Source organism: Xiphias gladius, chromosome 6 (assembly GCF_016859285.1).
Source record: "Xiphias gladius isolate SHS-SW01 ecotype Sanya breed wild chromosome 6, ASM1685928v1, whole genome shotgun sequence".
NCBI classification, from domain to species: domain Eukaryota; kingdom Metazoa; phylum Chordata; class Actinopteri; order Istiophoriformes; family Xiphiidae; genus Xiphias; species Xiphias gladius.
The window spans coordinates 17,404,426-17,420,465 of NC_053405.1; the positions used below are offsets into that span (position 1 = coordinate 17,404,426).

At 39.9% G+C, this 16,040-nt stretch overlaps 1 protein-coding gene across 1 annotated transcript in view; it reads left to right on the top strand.

Annotated features, from left to right (window-relative positions):
- Window positions 1-16,040, top strand: part of agbl4 (AGBL carboxypeptidase 4) — a 277,105-nt gene that overhangs the window by 146,347 nt on the left and 114,718 nt on the right. Inside the window, exon 5 of the mRNA XM_040129068.1 lies at window positions 4,531-4,747. Coding sequence (XP_039985002.1) covers window positions 4,531-4,747 — 217 coding nt within the window. The remainder of the gene's footprint in view (window positions 1-4,530; window positions 4,748-16,040) is intronic.

Below are 16,040 nucleotides of genomic sequence, written 5' to 3' on the forward strand. Positions count from 1 at the left end.
TGTTTTCTGCTTGACTTAGTATGCAAAACAAGAAAACAGGGCCATATTTTAAAAACAAAGAGCCTATCTCACATCTGGCATCATTTTAGAATGCCAAGAAATATTGACTATTCAATTATTGGTGTAGTAAAGCAGAGGGAGTAAAGAAATATGTAATTCAATTTGAAATGTTTGCCAAATGTACTAACTATTTGTCTTAAATTAGTTGGTCAGGAGCTGTGGAGCTTGACAGCTATATGGGCATATTGGAAGACATTTAACCTTCCAAAGAGTTGACAGGATGAACATTTGACAAGCTGAAAGAGACAAGAGTGAGACAGTGTGTGTGTGTGTGTGTGTGGTCAAGGTATTACTCATGTTGTGGGGACCTGAATCTGTTTACACAGTCACATTATAAGGACTTGTCTTCCTTATGGGAACAAAAAGCAAGTCCCTGTTACATAAATAATTTAATTTTTATAGTGAAGACATGTTTTAAGGTTGGGTTAAGGTTAGGGTAAGGGTTATGGTTAAGCAAGTAGTAGTTATGGTTAAGGTTAGAGTAAAACTCCAGGAAATAAGTGCATGTCAATGTAATGTCCTCTGAATGCACGAAGACACGACTGTGTGTGCGAGCGCGTGTTTGTGTATGTGTGTGCATCCAGGAGTTTTGTCCTGTATGTTTTTGCCTTTGTCTGTGAGAGTGCTCAGAGCAGCGGTGATTGGCGTGTCCTCTACACTTGATTGATTTGAAAATATAGACAAGATGTCGCCTGTATGAAAGCTACCAATTCATAAGCCTTCATCTTGAAACCTCAGAGACACGGGTGCCATCAAAATCAGAGCATGAGTTCGTAGCTACCAATGGTTCAAAAGTAGAAAAGCCTAGGCAAGCAAAGTGTCACCTCGCTAAAGGCTGCCTGCTAGTTCTATCAAACCCTCTCCCTTGTCGTTCTCCCCTTGTCCCTTTTTTTTTTTACATCCCTTTGTCTCTGACTTGATCTCTTTACTTGTCTCTTTTTCTATTTGTCAGCCACTCTCTGTCTTTGTCTAGTGTTTCAGTCTCTCTTTTTTTCTTTGCTCTGCTTCTTTCTCTTTTTCTATAAGGCTGTGATGAGATGCTCTGGAAGTTAACTTGTCCTACAGCTCAGTGTCAGAGGAATGACCTTGACGTAGCTCCCATACGGTTTGAGTTTTCTACGTTGTTTCAGCGGGTGACTCTTTGCATATTCCTGTTTGTGTGTTTGTTTCTGTATCTCTTTAATCACTGAATTGTAAAACCACGCGTGAGTGTGTTATCATCTGGGGGAAGCTTACCCATTTTTTCCTCATCCCATGCAGTGATAATTCTGTTTGGGAATGATGGCACTGTACCACGTCAAGAGATGGGCAGGGGAGAGGCACAGGGAGGCACCATTTAGATAAAACAAATTGCCAGCTGCTGAGCAGGAGCAGCCACTGCTTAGATAAAAACCAAAGGGACTGTGTGCATGTCCTGAAGATTTTGTGTTTTGTTTTTTTTTATATGTGTGTACGTGACTGTGGTACCTAAAGCCGGTACAGCCCCTTCCTTAGTTTGTGGTCTTGGCCTTCCAGGCAGTCTCTTTCCATATGAAGTCACAGAGCTATTTTCTCTGGCCTATAACTATAATGCTGTGATGGGACAAGCAGCAGTAATTAAAATCAATAGCTAGGACTTTTCCAGTCTCCGGCAAGGTCACATACTGCCCAGTGGAGAGAAAGAGAAACAGAGAAGTGGGATTGCATGGATGGGCAGAGCCAAACAGGGAAATATGGAAAGAGGTGAGGTGTCATCTTATTTTAATTAACATGCACCTCAGAGGGCTGACACCACAGTAATGCACCAGTGTGTGTGCATGTGGGGGGTTTTGTATGAGTGTACATGTTTGAGTGTGTCATGTGGAGATGTATTTTGTCCTTGCCAGTCAGTTTTATTCATAGTATGCTCTACTTTAAACTCAGGTGGTCTAAGGAATAATATTCATGCTCCATTGGGGGGGGGGATTTGCTCTCAACTTCTCCAAGATTAACCATTTTTCTTTTCTTTTTCTTTCCTTTTTTTTCTCCTACTTCTTTGTCCAACCCAACCTTCTTTGTCCAACCTGTAGGAATGGGCTGGTAATCTGTCTCCAGTGGGCAGGCAGGGTGTGGTATATCTAGCCACTGGCTGCATTAGTATTCTGCTGAGATAGCCACATGCAGATACATTCTCTTTTCTCTTCCTCTAAAGGAATAATCAGCCCTGCCTTTCTCTCCCTTCTCTCCTTCTGTCTGAGAGAGGCCAAGTGATTTAGCTTTTTGTTTTACTAGGTAACTGCAGGGACATCTTCAAGTGTTTGAAAATGCATGCAAGTGTATTCACTATGCATTTCTATGCAAGTCTGTAACCAAACCTGATGTATTAGGTGTCTGAGCAAACACATAAAGCGACCATGTGTCTCCTTCCTGTCCTCCCTCTTTAGGGGTGAGTCAAAGAAAGAAGTTCACTCCGTCAGAGTTAGTGCAGAGCAGCCTGTCCTGTTTGTTCATTATCAGGTCCTGCTCCTATCACAGGTCTGATAGCATCTTCATATGATCTGTTGCCAGAGATGCTAGCTCACTAGCCATCCCCCACATCACACAACCGCTACGCTGCTAGCCGCCACCCCTTCCCGTATATCTCCGTATCAGACCCAGATCTGCCATCGCCCTGCTCTCTCATCTTCTCTTTATCTCCTTATTCCACCTTTCTCCCTGCTCCCAACACACTAAACCCACCAATCACTTATCATCCTCATCTTCTTCCTCCTTTTATCCTCCTTACTCAGAGTGTCTTCAAGAGCTCCTATGGCAGCAATGTTGTTCCCCATGCTTGGTCTTCTTAATGTAAATTGTCAAGGTGGAGTTCAGTGAGTGACAGGACAAGACAAGAGAGATTTTGCGAAATAAAGGAAAAAGGAAGGGTGAGAAAGAAGAAAAATGCAGTCTATTGTATGCGTAAAACATCCCCCTCACCATGTCTCAGTGGATGAGGGCTAAATGAGGAAAGAGAGGAAAAGGAAGATGACAGATGAAGAGTGTAAAAAGAAAACATGCAGCAATACTGTCCCGGACCCCATCGATCATCCATGAGCTTTATTTAGCCCTAGGCCCAGCATACAACACACAAAATGCAACATGCAATTCAGCAAAGTACACAACCACCACACACAGCAAAGAAGACGTGGAAGACACAACACTAAACACGCATCATATTACAAACTCCATACAACCCCCTATCACAACAAGACAAATGACATACTGATACACAGATGAGATGCTTAACCGTTCCTCACTCCATTTAATTTCTCTAAAATGTTCACAAACTTACACTACAACTTGAGACATAATGAATAAAACATGAAAGTCATGTTCTAAGCCCATAAACTATTTGTGCAAAAATGCAATCCCATTTTCTGCTTTTCACTCAGACTACAATTCAGAACACATTATCCACGAGATCACATACATTGCAATAGTGTCATAGTCCCCATAATTAAAATCTCTTGTGTTCACATGAGTGTGGTGCCATTTAAAATGCAAAGCCGGAAACACCAGTTGGCAACATTTAGTACACGTACAAACCTGAATGCCAGAGAGGAAAAAGAAAAGGAAAGGAGAGTGAGTGAATGACATAAGCCATTTTGATCAACCATGACTTTGAAACATGGCTGGTGTTCTTTCATTCATCAAATTTGACATTTAGGTTGCTTATCATTTGATGTGAAGGATGTTTCAGTGATCTTGTTTGCTGTTTCACCATTTGCAATGTTATTTTGTTGCTTACTTACAATGGCAATCCTTTCAGAGACAAAATAGTCCAACTAAATTGCTAAACTACCTCGAGGATACACAGCAATTCTGAATAAGAGTGATATTTGAAATAATTAAGTCAATTCGCCTTTGAATTGATCAAATTAGTTGACTCTTATTTTTTCACTTTTTTTTAATTTAATTTCATTGTTTTGCTGTTTTAATTCTAAATCTGTCACTTACGTTTTGTTATGTTTGTACTCCGTGGGTTTGCCTTAAATGAAAAAATGGCAACTGTTGCAGTTATATTAGTTGGGTTTTTTTGGATTGTTGATCAGAGAATTGTTGAGTTTGCATATAATGGGCTGGTGAATGTTAAAACAAACTAATGAAAAAATGTATGATTTTTGTTTGTTTGTTTTTACATTCACCCATCCATTATGTATTGTATAAGAATTTCAAAGACGTTCCAAGCAGATGATTACACCTTGTTTCCTTCAGTCCTTGTACTCCTTTGCCAGTTCAAAGGCAAACGGACAAGTTGATGCAACTTTATTTTTGTAATTTCTCAGTTCTCTGTATAATGTATGTGTTTCTGTGTCTGCACTTTTTTCCTTCTTTTGTAACATTGCTTTGCTCCCAGTGTTCCTCACATCTTTATCTTAACCTTTCTAGACCCCATGCCCTTCAATTAAAGTACCGGTCCTGTAAATGATCTCTCTAATGTCTCTAAAATGTGTTTGTCTTTTGCTGTTGCAGGCAGAGGCTTCCAGCCAAAAATGTGTACTACTACCGTTGCCCTGACCACCGGCGCAACTATGTCATGTCCTTTGCCTTCTGCTTCGACCGAGAGGACGATGTATATCAGTTTGCTTACTGCTACCCCTACACTTACTCCAGACTGCAGCACTACCTGGCGAGCCTGGAACGCAGGAACCTGCCCTACCTGCAGAGGGAGCAACTGGGACTCAGTGTGGTGAGTTGGGAAGTGGAAAGTAAGCAGGAACTGTGTAGAAGGAAGTTTGGTAGTGGTTATGGCTGGAGCAGAGAAGTTAAACAGTGGTGAAGATGAGGGGTGGAAGGGTATAAAGGTGGTGTGTGTGTTTGTGTGTGTTTGTGTGTTTTCAGAATAAGGACACCCAGACTGGTAACTTTTGTGTGCCTGCCGGTCATAACTTCAGCCTCTCGTGTTATTATTAGGATTGTTGCACTCCGAGATGACGGACTATATAAGCCTCTAGGTGTGTGTGTGTACGTGCATTTTGGTGTGTGTTTGTATGTGTAAATGTCTCTGTGTGTAATCAGCAGAGCTCTCACCTCGGCAGTAGGAGCTAGTGTATCATCCACGCTGCCTCCAGTCTTGTCTGCTCTTATCAAATAATTGTAGGAGAAAAACTCATTAGAAATGCTTGAGAGATTACCACGTTTTCTTCTGTCCTCCAACATTTGTCAGGGAAAGCTTGCTGCAAGGGGGGCACCATGAAGGTGGGGGCACCTGACCATAAAATACAGGAAGGACTAAATTTTAGAAAACATAGCATGGAAATAGTTGATGATACAGTTGAAAAAGGAAAATATCTAAATAAAAAGATGTGATGACATATAGTAATAATAACGATATTAAATTGAATACTTCAGTTTCTAATTCTGGTCATATTTTAAGAGCAGGTTCTTCACTGCTAATTCAACATTGAAAAGAAAAATGGAAACATGACTCACCTGTTGAATTTTTCTTTTTTAAAGTTAAAATCCTCAAGATTTGAGTTTTGGTTGAGTTGGTAACACCTTTGGTTCCTTTTTTGTAACAACAAGTACGTTTTAGTAAACATAAGCAAAAATTCTGTTCACAGCGCAAATACAGTAGATTTCCACATAACCACAGGGCATAATAAATTGTATTTATTTAGAGTATGGTCTTAGTCTTTCGCTTGAATTCAATTTCTATTTACAGTTTGTTTACATATTTTACTTATTATTTACAGTATTAGTAGTTTAGTAGTTATTTACAGTATGTTTTAATCTAGTAATCTATTTTCATATTTATTACTTTTACCTAATGTTGTTTTGTTTCATGATTCATGTGTGAATTAGCTACTGTAACCCTGCAATTTCCCATTGGGTAGAATAAAATAATCTGTTGGAAAACAGCATGGAAAACATCACACTATAGTAAAATAGAAATAAATAAACAAATAAAAATAGACCTATGATTCAAAGACAAGCAAGTTAAGGGTTAGTGTGTCCCACCATTGCTGCAAACTAATCTTCCCTCTCTATCTGTACCACTGTTGTATTGTTTATTTACATTCTGTAATTACTAAGCTATATAATGCTGCCTGTGCAGCAAACTATTTTCGCTTTATTTTTAAGCCACATCATTTCTCTGAGCGAGACAGTGGGGAGCAGGGAGACGACAGACTCAGTTGGTTAGGCTCACAGAGTCAGTATTAGTATTCATAGTCATAGAGAGGTTTTATGGTCGTATTTTTCTCTTTATGTTCTCTGGGCCTGGGTGGCAGACAGCCCAGCCCCACCCTCTCATATCTCTTTCTCTGTCTGCTCCCTCTCTTGCTGTTACCCTCTCCCCCCTTTTCTATCTCATGCACATATGCAACTCCACACACACACGCACACACACACACACACACACACACACACACACACACACACACACACACACACACACACACACACACACACACACACACACAAACACACAACACACACACACAGGTCAGAGGGGAAGGGATGAGAAGGGATGAGGAGAGCTTTCTTTTTGCATCAAAGTTAAAGATACATTGCTGCCGTTTCTGAGTCTTTGCAGGGACACCCCAATAGCTCTAACCTTCTAATAAGTACAGTTATCTCATAAGGATGGAAATAAGAGCCAGGGCCATTTGCAATGGCATTGTTCTATATTGCTGACTCAATTGTTTTCGCCTAGATCTCAGTGAAGCATTTGATGGCGTCGAGCATGATATCCTATTGCACAGACCTGAAAACTGGGTTGGTCTCTCAGGAATTGTTTTAAGTTGGTTTAGATCATAAATGACTGGCGGAGAGTTCTTTGTTTCCCTGGGTGACATCTCCTCTGAAAAAACAGCCATAGCCTATGGGGTCCCGCAAGGTTCTATTTTGGGTCCAATCCCTTTTAGCCGTTTGTATGCTACCACTTGACGATGTCATCAGAAAGCAAAAGATTGAGTTTCACAGCTATGCAGATGACACCTAACTATACATTTCTGTATCACTAGATTATTTTAGCCCCATTGATAGGTTAATCGGTTAGAATAGATTTGATAGGTTAGTGGGTTAGAATAGAATTGATGGGATAGTGGGTTAGTTAGGTTAAAATCAAGAGAAGACAGAGATCATAATATTTGGGGCCAAAGCCCAGAGAGAGCAATTGTCTATGCACCTTCAATAATTAGCCCTTCATACCAAGGACTAGGTCAAAAACCCTAGGGTTGTCTTGATTTCTGACCTTGGCTTTGAAGCTAACATTAGAAATGTTACCAAAGTGTCATTTTATCATCCTAGAAACATTGCTACGGTTAGACCATTTCTCTCTGATGCTGACACAGGAAAACTAATGAAGGCTTTTATACCTTCCAGGCTTGACTATTGCAATGCTTCCTTCTTTGGTCTAACTAAAAAAGTTGTTGGCCGCCTACAGTTTGTTCAGCACACAGCAGCCTGAGTACTGACAAAGACCAGAGAGAGAGTACATACAGTATAACACCTATTATAAAGTCATTGCATTGGTTTTCTATCAGTTATACAATTTATTTTAAAATGTTCTCACTAGTTTTTAAATCAATGAATGGGCTGGCACCAGCCTGTCTCTCAAACAGGCTTTTTAGGTATGTACCTCACAGATCCCTTAGATCCTGTAGCCATCATCCAAGTCATCCCAAGGATTTCAACAAAAACACATGGGGAGTCAACCTTTAGCCACTTTGGCCTTAGTCTCTGGAAAAGTCAGCCTGAGGATCTGAGGGACTCCACACATTTGGACATTTTTAAAAGAAACCCCAAGACGTATCTTTTTAAATCTTTTTTTCCCTTCTTGCTATTTTAATCTTGCTCTATGAAGCACGTTGGGCTCCACATTTGTATGAATGGTGCTATACACATTCGATAAAGTTGAGTTAAGCAGTCTGCACAAGTACACCCAGATACTGTAAAAAAGGTTGGCTGTTTTTAATTTGTACCCCTCGCTCTTCTCATTATAATGAGTGAAGTTGTGTTTTTTGATTTATAAGGCAGATATTTTTTATTGTCTCACTCGAACTAAGATTCAGTGAAGCAGAGTGAATCGAATTCAATATTCAAATTAAATTGAAACAGACTGAATTCACTTCAGTTGAGCTGCATTGGAAGAAGTCTGTTACATGGAGAGAGGCAGATAGAGGGACAGAGACAGGGAGAGAGATGTAACAGTTCTGGGATGAATGAAAAGGGCAAGCCAGGAGGATTTGAATATAATTTTCAGATCAGCCAATTCACATATTCCTCACTTTCACTTAATTTTTTGCCTGCCAGTTGAGACTTTACAATCAGAGTGAAATTCACCTGTTCACGAAACTAACTTTCCTATCTGCATTACATTTTACAGTGACTGTTAAATTCCTGATTCGCCCTATCAGTTTTTACTTCTCTTCATTTAGCATTATGACATCTAACAATCCTATGAAAAGAGAAAGAGAAACAACAGTGATTGGTCACTGTTAGATGGAATTTCATGATTATTAACAGCTACACTTCCAGTAAAGCCTGAAAACCCCACTAGTTTTCCCACCACTAAAGACAGTCTAATAGACTTTAAAACTGGACGTCTAATAACTTTTTTTCATTTAAATTCAGATAAAACGTATCATTCTTATCATTGGCCCTGACAACCTGCATACACATTTACAGGTCTCTTGGTCCTTTTTTCCAACATTAGTAAGCATTTTGTCAAAAATCTGGCTGTGCTGTTTGACTCCAACCTTAATTTTGAATTTCAAATTAGGCAGCAAGGTCAACCAATTGTGTTTTTATCATCTCAGGAATACTTACATAAGCAGTTCATTTCTTAGCTTCAGACACACTGAATCCATCATACATGCTTTAATTTCCTCAAGTTTGGATTACAGTGTTGGTCTCCCAACTGGCATTAGTCAGAAAACAATTTACAGACTTCAAATCGCACAGAATGCAGCAGCTAAATTACTAACAAAACAACAAGCAAAGGGATCATATTACTCCACTTTTAATATCTTCACATTGGCTACAAGTTTAGCACAGATTTCTCAGATTTACTCATTACCTCATAAGCACTTTGTGCCCTGGTCCCACAATATACCGCTGAATTACTGAACCCTTATCAACCTACACGTAGTCTGAGGAAGAACCTTTTGGCTGTATCAAGGTGTAAGACTAAAGGGTACAGAGCCTTTGCTTTTGGGGCACCTCGACTCTGGAAAAACCTGCATGATGACGGCAGTATCCTCTTTTAACCTTGTAATATATACTGCCCCACCCGTGGGACTACTTAAGGTTACATTGTATGAAAGCTTTAAGTCTCCTGATTCTATCTGTGCAAAGTATTTTAGGATCCCCATATCACTGCAACAGTTGTTGACATAGAATTGGTTCAGACTTTTGGCTATGGCTCCAAAGTGTTTTCTACACAGAAGGTCCTACTACAGGCCTTATATTCCCTTTTTATGCCAAAGAAACATATGTGAATGCATGTTGGTTGGTGTATATACAGTATGTAATGCTTATGGAACATGAATATTTGTATGTGCTTGTGGTGATTTCCCATCATGCCTAAAACGCACAGGCCCATTATACAGACACACACACACACACACACACACACACACACACACACACACACACACACACACACATAGACACCTACCAAAGAGTTTCTCTTATTCCCCAGACAAGAGGGTGTTGGATTCTTCCTGTTCCTGCTCTGCTAGGTTCATGGCCCGCCATCTGTTCCTCTGGTCTCTGTCTGTCTGAATATTTCCCTTTGTAGACCATCCTGGCAGTATCTGAGTAAACCTCTCTCTTTTTCCACCTGAGGTGTCCATGTCCATGGGGACACAGAGAAAGAGACAACATGTGTTTGACCTGCAAAAATACTAACAAGCCTCTTTGAAAAGATGCCAACCGCTTCCTTCTTTCGTACTAATTCCTCATTTTGTACAGTCCTCAAGTGCCCCCCAGCCGTCTGCAATTGAAAGCAACTTATTTGCCTGTTGACAAAGCGTTTTTCTTTTCTTTTCTTTTTTTTTCACCAGTAGGCAGTGTCTGCTTGGGAGTTGTGGAGACAGCAGTTTGAGTTTTTTATTCTGCTGTCCCCTGAGGGGAGAGCAGGGCTATGACACTATTAGTCACCTCTGACACAGCACAGTCTCTGCCTGTAGACCAGATGGCAAGAAAGTGTAAATGAGAGACCTCCGGGTGGTAGAGTGGACAAGCCACTGACCAGCCTTAAGGTTGTCTGAGACTTAACCTGCATGCAACTTAAGAGGCCTGAGTCCTTGTTCGCTATTATACCGTGATTCTGTTCACATACCCACATCAAGTAAAACTATTGATCTCAGAATCACAGTGCAGAGATGTCACATCCACTCAGTTCCCTTTTTCTTTTGAAATCTCAGCAATCAAAGCAAGATTATTATAGATCACTTGTACTGTGTTGAAGACAAGCAGTGGTCACTGTCAGCTTCAGTGACTTAACATTACTTAGACTTTCGTGATTGAATTTTAGACCTAATCCTGTCTGCTATCAGTGTTCAGGTGGTGCCATGTCTGGGTGTCTACTCAGTGGGAGTTGAGTCTCCGAGAAGAGGGGTTTTGTGTGTGTGTGTGTGTGTGTGTGTGTGTGTGTGTGTGTGTGTGTGTGTGTGTGTGTGTGTGTGTGTGTGTGTGTGTCTGGAGCAAGAGGAGTGGAGTGGAGTGGGCACTGCAGCTATATCTGCCTGGCCGCCTCTCTCTCTCCTTATCTCCGTGTTTGTACACTGTGTGCCAAGATCCAATCAATAGCCACTCCAGCCGTGAAGAGAGGAGAAGGTCACCAGCCACACTGGAGGAGCCAAGCAGGGCAAACTGTTGGAGACACAGAAAACACAGGAAACATACCACAGGCCAGGCACATTTCTACAGGACACAACAGGATGAGATTAGGCAACATGAATTTCTCTCATGTTAATGACAGATCTTATGATATCTGCCTACCGAAGACTTGAAGCGCTGTAAAAGGTTAAAATTAAGATGTGTATTTTATTACATAGTAAAAAGTATGTTTTTTGCTCCTACTGGCACTTTGTCAGGTACAGAGGTATCAAAATTAAGTGCAGAGGTATTCTGATACCTGTGTGCTTGACATAGACTTGATTTGAGTTTGAAACTAGAACTTTTTCTAATGTAATAAAATTGAAATTTTAAAGCATTCTACAGTTTTGCAAAGTCCTTGGAAAATCAGAAATCGCAATTACAGTTTAAGACTAAGTAATGTTAATTTTGTCACCTTTGGATTTAGTCTCAGTCCTGAGATAAAAAGTCCATGTTAGATTTAGTCATATTTAGTTACCTCACCCTTTTTATTTTTAGTCAACTAAAACTCTTGACATTTTAGTCTTTGTAAAGACCAAGCATGAACATTTTAGACAAACTTCTGCAAAATGCTTTCAAATAAGAATTCATCCAACTGATTTTAACATTTAGTACAGAAAGATGCAACAGCATTTGTATATCCAATGCAATCTAACTCTTGCAATATGAGTCAATCAGAAAGTAACCAGGAAATAGAAAAGCCTTATAATTTTCAGTTTTGTGAGGACTGTGCCTGAAAGGTGTTAATTTTATTCTGTAATTTTGTAGGCCTTAGTGGTAGTGTTGTACTAGATTGTGTTATACAGTGAGCATTTATAATAGGTTGTACACTACCATTATAAATTATAAATACATTTGTAAAGAAAATATTTGGAACCTCTTTGCTCACAAAGCATGCTACGCACTAGACAGCTAACAACTGCCCAACAAACTTTATTCAAGCCCAAAGCAATCTTCTACATTATATGTTGTTAATTTTAATTAGCAACAGAGGTCTTATATAGACTACATTTAGCTATCACAGACCCATTCAGACTCAACAAGACCTGAAATGTGTATGGCAATTAAGTTGTGTCTGCTTTAACATAGATAGCAGGTTTAATGCATTAAAACAAACAAACTTGTCTTAAGGAAAAGGTTGGCCAACATAGCTGACTGGGTTACTTCAGTGAGACTAAATCCCCATCTGCAAGCAATGTAACAATGTGCCGTTGTTGTGAGATGCTAATAAATAATGTTACACCACTGCCTTTAGTAGCTGGCTTAATATGGCTTTGAAAGTAAAGTAACATTATTTAACATCTTAATATTAGGTTACCCCAGTCTCTGTGTGGTGCACCTTAAGGTGTCTTTTCGTGTTTGTGGTTTTCCTCCCAGTGATTTTGTAGCCACAGGGCTTCTCTCCTGACAATACTATACAAATTTTTTGTCCCAGCAGCGTTATATTTGAAGTGGGTCCAAATGTCAGCCCGTTTTGTTGCTGTGATGTTTTTTACCCTTCACTGTATGTCATCTGACCACAGCTAGGTCCAACTTTTGCATTGTGGCAGTGCATTCATGGGCATGCTGGTGCACTGCTGGTTTGCAGAATCACAAGATGAGTCAAGCAACAGGAAGAGAAATGTGTAGCGCAGCTTTTGAAAGAAAGACATTTAGATTATGTCATCGAAAAAACATTCTGTTTAATTTTGTTTCCTTATTTTTTGTCAACAAAAATATAGTAATGTTTTGGTAAAGTTTTTACTTTTTAAACTATATTTTAGTATAATTTTTTCATCAACGATATTGCATGTTGATAAAGTCATAGTGTTTAATGACATTGGTGCCGTCTCGTCATCATCTCATCTTAGTCATGGAAAAAAAACTCTTTGGCGAACACATTTAGTCACACTTTTCGTTAACAAAATGAACACTAGGAGCAGCACTTTGGACAAGAAAGGTTTGTATATGTATCTTAGAGCTATAGTGAAATCTAACTTAATCTGAAAAAAAATAATATAGATATATAATAAATAATAACTGAGCTGTCAAACACATTAGGAAGAGCATTATTCTGTCTTTTCTGTGAAGCTGGGTGATTGACACCATTCATATCTTTGTAGAAATGGTTTTGCACATCATACATTGTTATCATGTAATATAACAGCATCCATTGTGACAAAGTGCCAATTTTAATTACAGTAACTAATTAATGCCAACTTTCTCTGAAAGCTGAGTTCTTGACAATGGAGCTATTCTATGAATGGCTCTGTCGCTGGTTTGTAATGAAGAGTTCTCCAACTACTGACTGACTCCTTCAAAGGCCAACACCTGAATAGCCAATCAGTGCTTTATTATGTGGATGAGGTGATACTGCAAAGTGAAACCACATCATAGATGTGAACATCCACTTTGTGTTTTAGAAATGAAAGGAAAGTGCAGACTAGCTAGAGTTTGAAAACTGGTAAGACACAGACAGGTTCAATCATACAGTATTTATGGAAGCTAAAAAAAAAAACATATTCATAACAGTGTCAGTATTTTTTACTTCAGTACCACATACAAATGAGACAGATGGAGTCAGGCAGACGATGAGAAATGTTAGCTATATATCCCCGCAAACATAGATAGTTTTGTTGCTTTGTTAGCATATATGCAAGACAGACATGAGTACTTCAGCAGTCAAGCAAGCTGGCACCACTCAAATAAGTCTGCTTTTCCCCAAGCTGAGAAGTAAACAGCTCAAGATAACAGAGTTTTTTTTTTTCTTTAGTGGCAGACATCTCATGAATGCATTAGTTGTGGCCTAAACATCAAACAGGAAAAATAAAAACTATTTTAAAAAAGGAAAGTGCAAAAGAAAAAGACATATAAAGCTATATCAGTGGGTGGGAATTTAATTTCAGCTCCATATTTTTTACTTCCTTAACTGAGTTGTGATGACGTTTCTCTTTGTGTTTGTCTTCTGCTTGTTGTTAACTTTATGGGTCCTTGCATCACCTCATTGCCATTTTGTTTCCCTGTTTTTGTATTTGTCATAAATGCTGCACTGTTGTGCTCAGGAAGTTCTGTATTTTCCCTGGCAGCAGCTAATGCTAAGTCGACACTACATGATTTTAGCGCTGCGTTTCCACTCGGCAAAAGTTTTTGGAGCTCATTGAGAAAAGCCCCAAATCAGAGGCGTTCGCTCAGCTAATCGGCACTTGATCGCTATATGTGAACTGTTCAAAGACATGATCTGAGAGACTCACTGATACATTGCAGACGCTTGAAAGATACCTAGCAGGCTACATATCTGGACCTATCAGGTAGTCAAAATCCAGGAGTGTGAAAAGTGTCGGAACCCAGTTGTGACTGGCAATGAGTGCGGTACAGAGTTATAGCCAATGACAGCGCGAGACATGGGGTGAGGGGAAACCTGGGAAAGGAGTTGTACAACATCAACAAGGATGGCTACAACAAAATCCAATCTCTCATCCATATTCTTTTCTTTTTCTTCCTAGTTTTTCCACTGCAAATCAGGGCACAAACTTAGGTTGCTTGTTTCTTGCGGACATCCATTTTGGAAGGAAAAAAATCCTGTTTCGTGTTTGGTATCGCGTCATTTCCGGTGTCACTTCTTCCGTGTGTTTTCGTGACAAAACATAGCTTGGAAACCGGACAGACTCGTTGGGGATTCCTCCTGGTGAAGGATCTTGTAATTTGTGACGCCCTGTTGCTGATCAGTCATGGTCTGGCACGGTGATCAAACCACAACAATTTCAGGATTCCCGATTATAAGACAACAAGTTGTGTAGTGTGAACAGTACAGCAGTCTGATGACTTTGAAAGTCATAAAAGAGTTGGACTCCTTATTGGCTAATAATATGTTAATCACTGCCTACAGCACCTCAGTGTCAGAACTCTGAGGAAATTCCTCAAAGATGGAAAGGTCATCATTGTATCATTGAAGGTTTCTTGGCAATATTTCTTTTTCTTAAGCTGCTTTATATTTTGCTTCATTAGTGAGTGACCCTTATTGTATCAGACACGTCGCAATAACATGGCAATATCTGTAGTCAAATGCAGGAATCCCAAGAAAAAGGTGGAGCCATGACTGTCCTTTGTCCCCAACAGTTGACTAAGAAGGCTGGTCCAGGGGGAGCAGAAGATAAGCAGGTTTATGATCTATGTACTTACGTTATAGTGCTGCATGGCCTCTTATCTCCAACCAATGGTTCCCCCAGGATACTAGATGCTTTATTACGCATCCCCCACTCCTGCATCTCTCCCATCTCTCTGACGATCAAGAACCTGGTAATGAGGGAGAGCTGGTAAGGATTGGGAGGAGATGGGGAGTGCATTAGGCATGGTTATTAATGCGTAGCCTACTATGAAAGGGCGGGAGTGTGGGTCATGTGTCTGTGCCAGTTGTGTTTAACTTTATAATTTTACACAGTGCAGTTCAACTGTGTGTGAAAAAAAAATATGGGAGATAAATAGATAAAAGAATCACAGGTGAAGCTCTCTGAATGTGATGGTGTGATGTTCACGCAGTGCTAACCCCTTGTTGATCCTTATTATGATGTTGGCACAAAAGATTTTGGGTTACTCAGACAAAGATAATATTTATTTTGGAAATTGGAACTTATTCACACCTTAATGGCATAGCGCTCTGTCTCTCTGTCTCTTTTCTGTCCCTCTGTCTCTCTCTTTTACTCATCTCTCTTTCAGTCAATAGGAATTAAGCTAATGAAAAGTTCTCTGAAATGGTTGATGTCTTTGGGCTTACAGTGCTGTGAACCAGAGTTTTGTGGTTAGTGGATAGTTGACGACCTGGTTTATGAAATTGAAGAGGAAGAAGAATGTCATCTCAAACCTAGCCCATGCAGCAGTCAGCAGACACATCTCTCTCTCTTTTTGCCTCTCTTTGTCTTTTCGTGTCATCCCTTCTTGGGCTTCAGAAGCAAAACTATTCCCATCCTCACAGCTGCATTATAGCCATCTATCTGTCCTCCTGTGCCAATGGATATTTACTCTGCCGGCTTCCTAGATGACTCTCAGGATGGAGCACTGAGCAGGGAGCATTCACTCTGTCTCATTTGGGTGTCAGAACTCAGTTCCCCAGGGGGACACAAATAGGGAACAAAACAGATAGCATTCAAGGCTTTTAATAAATCAGAATACACCTTTCT